Genomic DNA, 6044 nt, shown 5'->3' with positions numbered 1-6044 from the left:
CCCGTTGGCCTTGGTTCATATACGTCTCTGCCAAATTATTCATGCTTCGTAGCGTGTCTGGATGATCTGGCCCTGATATCTTTTCACGATTCTCGCACACTTCCACGTCTAGCTTCAGCGCTGCCTCCCATCGACCGTTGAGATCATAAATTAAACCCACCAACCCCATGGTGGATAGAGTCCGTGTATCATCCCTTCCTAGTATCTCTATTCTGGTTTCCATTGCAAGAGTCGTAATTCTCTCAGCTTCATGCCCATTACCCATACTGAAGCAGTACCATCCCATCTGATGCAGCACCGTGGCCCAGTCTAGAATTGCTGCTTCCGTTTCTGGTCGTAGAATAGAGGCCAACCTAGCATGAGGCAGTAGCGTCTGCCACGTCACCCAATTCACGTATTCGCCGTTTGGAAGGCGGGTTGCAAGACGATTAATAAACTCTTGCTTCCATTGTTCGTAGCTACCAGAATCTTGGAGCCAGTTTCGTGTTGCTAATTGCACTAGCCGATGCATCTGGAAGTCTTGGGCGCGTTCGGAAGCATGCACGAATGAATATTCCCGCAATACTAAGACGTCATCGTCAAAGGCACTCGAGCATCCAATGCTTTCATCGTCCCCGGCCTTCCTTTGATCTCGTAGTAGAGACTCCGGTATTCCTTGACGGTCGAAAAAGCTCATGAGAGCTAGAAGATCTGCTGCCGACGGCCTGATTTGTCGGATATGATCAAAGGAGATCTGCCAAGTGATCAAAATCGAGTTTTTTGCGTCACCATCTCGCCGAAGATTACTTCCTTCATGCCGTAAGAGACCGGCTTTTCTTTGGTCGCTCTGCTTGAACTGTTCAAGATATCGTTGCGCGGACCACTGCGGTGCTCTCCGAGAAATGTAAGCTGCTGCTTGAACAATAGCCAACGGCATGCATTCAAGAGCTATTGCGAGTTGCGCAACGCAATCCTTGTCCTGCCGCGATCCCAATTTCGTCTCAATCAGTGCCTCCGCCTCTTTCTGACTCATTGGCTCGACTGGGAAGATGTCGGATGGTTCCACGAGTTGCAAAGCTGCACCCCTGTTACGGCTAGTAATGAGTATCGATCCGTTCTCGTAAACCGGGAGATAGTCCACAAGCCGCATTGTAGTCGACTGGCTAGTATCGCCACCATGACTATCCTGGAGAAGGCTCGGGGCGTCGAGGAGAAAGCTTGCATCATCGACATTGTCCAGGATCAGCCTCCATTTTCTGTTCTTCCCACCACGCAGCCAGTCACGCACGAGCTGGAAGATATTCTTGTTTGGATCGTCCCGCCCGGGTATCTTGACATGGTCGGCAATATCCCGGAAACTTTGTTCGTATCGCGTTGCGTTGCTTGCGTGGACCCAGAAAACCCAGGTATCCGATGATCGCTGCCGGGTTTCGTGTGCGTATTCAATGGCCAGTTGCGATTTCCTGCTACAAGTCAGCCTGTCGCTCTGCGGGTTATCTGCGGGCGCATAACTACCCTACGCCGCCCAGGCCGACGAGCGCGGTACGTGAGCCAGGTATGGCGCATGCTTGGTGGATACGATCGAGTATATCGCCTCGCGGGACAAAGTCTTTGTCGCGATTGAAGGGTATGATGGATGACGGATTGGGTGGGGTTTCGGGTCGCTCTGAATTAAGCCTCTCGTTAGCGTATGGGGTTGGTTTAGAGACCCATTACAGTGGGCGGGTAGGTACTAGGTATGTACTAGGCACCTAATGTAGGTACCTAGTAAAGGGCACTCTCAGTGGTACTTATGTACTTAGGCTAACATGTGTCATATTCGACTCATGGTCTTTGGATTTGCTGCGGTTAATAGAGGCACCACATGCAGGCTCTGATCGAAATGGCTCTTACCAATATGCTGGAATTTCCCTGAATCGTGGCACTGAGCTCCGCTTCCATACACCTGATTGAGCTTGGCTTCTACCGCCCCATTGTTGTCATTTGCCTGCGTTCCGCCAACGTGGTTGTTATTGGTGAAGCTTTGGGGGGTCAACTCCGAGTTGGCAACAGACGGCTTGATGCTGGATCTCTCCTCGAAAGCCTTGCGGAGTTCTTCAACCTGCTGCGATGTTGCATTGTCAAGCCCATTCTTGCTCACCAGAAGCTGCATATCAGTCATCAGCCCCAACATCAAGGTTTCGACCTTGTTCCCTTTCCCCAGCGTCCTGACAAGCTTGATGTATCGATCCTTACGTGAATCATTGTCGAGCGGGATGAGCTTGTCGAAAACCTTCTTAAGATCCGATGCTTTTCTCTGCGCCTGGACGAGGACACTCTTCACCTCGCTAGAAGAATTACTTCTGCCTTTGCCTCGAACATCTTTGTCCACGGACTCTAGAATCTTTTTGATGAGGGGCAGGCGAGCTGCAACTTCGCGAAAAGCCTCTGGCAGGCCGGTGGCATCCTTGGCGCCGTCGTAAAGCTGATTGATGCCATCGACAATTGCAATGACTGCTGATATGATCCCGAGAACCTCTGCGCCAGACATGTTGGCAACTTTCAGGTAGGTGTCCGTTTCAGGACTCGGCGAGAGTAGCGACATGTGCTTTCAAAGACTGATGATCACCCAATGATTTCAAGGCGGTACAATCATGGAAGGGTAAGTTGTAGATAGCATTACCCTCACTTGGAAGATGCTGCGAGATGCTGGTGATCGCGGGGGGCTTTGAATGTAAAGAGAGAGCCGACAAGAGCTTGACAAGACCACTGGAGGTGGGGGGACGCGCTGACCCCAGCTGACGCCCAACGTTCAACAGCCAAACATGTCAGTGTGGCTGTGAGGATACCGACCTTGACGCTCCAATGATATCGTGCGCATGGCATCCGCATATGCATTTATACGAGCCTTTGGTAGGATGGGACCTCTTCTCCACTAGCTATTAAATGTCCTGCGGATTGGACTAAAGGCCACGCTGAGTGTCCAGGCCGATACCAATCAGTACGGCACGGCCACCAAACTTGGCCCGCAAGCCCGAGATGATGCTGGCGCGCGCTCCGAAAAGTCCAGCCGGGAGGAGATCGGTCCGGGCCGAACGGCTCTTGCGGCGTGTGAGCTACAAGCTCGCGGACAAAGAACGAATAAACTAGCCATCTCGCCTCGAGGTACAGATGTAAGAACTTCGATAAGAAAGACCCCGATGGAAAGAACGGATTATGAATGCGTGCGACGAACATCGGCATGAATGCATGTTTATCATTCATCTCTCGTGGTCCATTTGGCCGTCCTTTTGTCTTTCTTAATTCCTGAGTCGGGAATGCGTTATGTTTGATAAACTGCCGGGGATGAGCTGACAGCCCTCAGTCGAGATCGGCCAGCAGCTTGTCCTGTTTCAAGTAACTGACTGCTGATCACTCGATCCTACCGGACATAACTTACACCCTCCGACCGAAGACACAAATCACCACGGTTCCAGTTGAGAATCGCACTTATAAATGCAACGATCATCGACGACTGTTCCCGGCCTATCTGTAGACTAAAAGCTCAATTTTGCACCATCCCCATTTTCAAGTGTAGATTCACTTTTAGTAATAAGTTCTTGAGCTGATATCCTATCATCACTCACTGACGCTACTCACCAATCAATCATGGCTGTTCCCGCTAATCGTGCCGTATGGCAGGATACGTTTGGCGTCCCAGGCGTGATTCGGGACTGTTCGCTACCTACGAGTGACGGTCTAGGTCATGACAAGGTGCTAATCAAAGTCCACGCCTGGGCGATCAATCCATGTGACCACATGTTACAGGATAGGAACATGGCACAGTATCCCGTCATTCTAGGTTGCGACGTCGCTGGTACTGTCGAGGCCGTGGCTCCCGGCTCTGCGGCCACTGCCAACTTCAGCATCGGCGATCGTGTCTTTGGCTTCAATTTCAACAATGGCTTTCAGGACTATGTGACCGTGGAGCACAAGTTGATCGCCAGAATCCCGAGCGGCATGGAGTATCGCGATGTCGTTGGTTTCGGCCTCTGCAGCGCTACTAGCGCCATGTTCCTTTTTGGAAAGAATTATCTACACCTTGATATTCCCCAGCTGGGCGCGGCGAAGAAGGAAAAGTCCGTCTTGATCTGGGGAGGAAGCTCATCTGTCGGCAGCAATGCTATCCAGTTGGCTGCGGCTGCAGGCTACAACATTATTTCCACCTGTTCAAAGAGGAATTTCGATTACGTCAAGGGTCTTGGAGCCGTCCAAGTTTTTGATTATAATGATCTCGGTGTTACTGAGAAAATCGCCGCAGAGCTTGACAAAGGTGAGTGTGCCGGTATTTTCATGGCGGCCGGATTGGAGGATGGGAACGTCGCGGCGATGAAAGTTGCGTCAGCAGTGAAACAAAAGGTATCGAACCACATTGCCCCTGGCCTTATACTGGCGGCGCTAACACCACTAGGTCAAATTTGCATCGTCCAATTTCATCGCCAACTTGGAGGATGTGCCTGAGGGAGTGGACATTAAACAACTGACACCGGAGACGATTGTGCCATTCCCCAAGTGTTGGTTTGAAACGACCAAGGCCACCTTTGAGGGATATCTACCCGAGGCTCTGGCCAAGGTAGTCTACAAGGTTGCTCCTCCACCACTCGTCGTGAACAGGAAGGGTCTAGAAGGGATCCAGGAAGCCATCGATATCCAACGAGCCATCTCCGAGAGGGGTCAAGAAGGAGTCAAGGAAGCTTTTGAACGGGCAGAGGATGGCTTTAAACAAGAGAGAACATCAGTCATCAAGGTGGTAGTCGAGCGACCTTAGGGCGATTTATGCATGAAAGTGCGCACTTTGTCCAGTCTCTTATCATGTAGCAGTATAATCAGACGAAAGATCTCCACCATCTATGCAGCAGAATATATAGTCATTTTGTGCGAGTCACTCAATCCTGGGATTTTGAATATTCTGAAAACATGCTTCTACTTCTTGATGTTGATTTCTGGTGCATAGCCACAAATCAGGTTGATATTTTTAGAAAGAGACCCTAGTAGTCTACTCTCATATGTCGTACTTTGGATTGAATCATTTGCGTAACGTCACCACCTTGAGAATAGCCTAGCTAACCAATGGAACGTATAAACCTGCCTGGTGTCCCGTACATGACATGGTCACGCCCCTCCCAGAGCTTCTGCTGCAGCCGATGTAGCCACAGCCCATATACCGCATCAAAACTCCCGTGCAGTAGCCATGAAGCGAGGGGGAAGGTTGTAAATGTTGGCCGCCGAGCTGAACATCCTCCATTCCAAGATCATGCCTTTCGGCGGTTGAAGGGGCCATTATCTGCCGCCCATCATTGGCCCCCAAGATACCTAGATAACCCGGCAGCCCGCCTGATTAACTTCGACGCATGTCTTGCAGCGGCTTGTTATCAGTATGTCCAATACTTTCAAAGACTTACCTGCCCTTGCAGTAGTTCCCACCGATGGGCAAGTACGTAGTCGAGAAGTGCATCTCTTCTGGAAAGGCGCTAGGGGTCCCTGGATTATGGTAGGTAACAAAGTACAAAGTTTGATACGTCATTATTCTCTATGTTGATAGGTTGTGATTACTTGCGTATCAATTCTGCAATACGCATAGATACATACCTAGTAGATATTTCTACGTCTGGTAAGAAATATTTGCATAAATGCAAGAGTTCGGTAATGAGTGGTTGGGGTATGCTGGAGATCCAATGATAAGCTCGTCGTAATCGTATTTGTGGTGGCACGTTAGCTCTGACGTAGAGCTGTATTATGTAGTGATGGTTTCGCTCTTTCATCCCCATCTTCAGGTCAAGATCTAGTCTTCTTTTATGGGAATTTCTCAAGCATTCCCATCGATTTATTGCATTATAGTGACATCCAGATAGCCGTACATTAGCCGCGCGGGGGGCTGAAGAAACCGTCAGCAAGGCAGAATCATTGCAGCCTTACGCCCGACCCTGCACACCCTCATGACCGGCTGCATGTTCTTGGATTCCTTATCTGTGTTGGCTGCTAAGCCCCCAATGGGTAGCAATTTGCCTCCTTTCTCTCCCATAGCGATCGCCCAAAACTCCAAAATT

General features: G+C 50.2%; 2 protein-coding genes across 2 annotated transcripts in view; one reads left to right on the top strand and one right to left on the bottom strand.

Moving 5' to 3' along the window:
* PFICI_00341 (uncharacterized protein) overlaps positions 1-2509 on the bottom strand; it is a gene marked incomplete at both ends in the record, with an annotated part of 2895 nt that extends 386 nt beyond the window's left edge. Inside the window, 3 exons of the mRNA XM_007828922.1 lie at positions 24-1445; positions 1495-1645; positions 1873-2509. Coding sequence (XP_007827113.1) covers positions 24-1445; positions 1495-1645; positions 1873-2509 — 2210 coding nt within the window. The remainder of the gene's footprint in view (positions 1-23; positions 1446-1494; positions 1646-1872) is intronic.
* Positions 2510-3606: 1097 nt separating this feature from the next.
* Positions 3607-4765, top strand: PFICI_00340 (uncharacterized protein; the record flags this gene model as incomplete). Its single annotated transcript, XM_007828921.1, has 2 exons — positions 3607-4356; positions 4409-4765. 2 exons carry the CDS (start codon positions 3607-3609, stop codon positions 4763-4765), a joined length of 1107 nt encoding a protein of 368 aa, XP_007827112.1.
* Positions 4766-6044: the final 1279 nt, after the last annotated feature.

The sequence above is a fragment of the Pestalotiopsis fici genome (genome assembly GCF_000516985.1).
Source record: "Pestalotiopsis fici W106-1 unplaced genomic scaffold PFICI_Scf_1, whole genome shotgun sequence".
NCBI classification, from domain to species: Eukaryota; Fungi; Ascomycota; class Sordariomycetes; order Amphisphaeriales; family Sporocadaceae; genus Pestalotiopsis; species Pestalotiopsis fici.
This window is presented reverse-complemented; position numbering and strand designations above follow the sequence as displayed.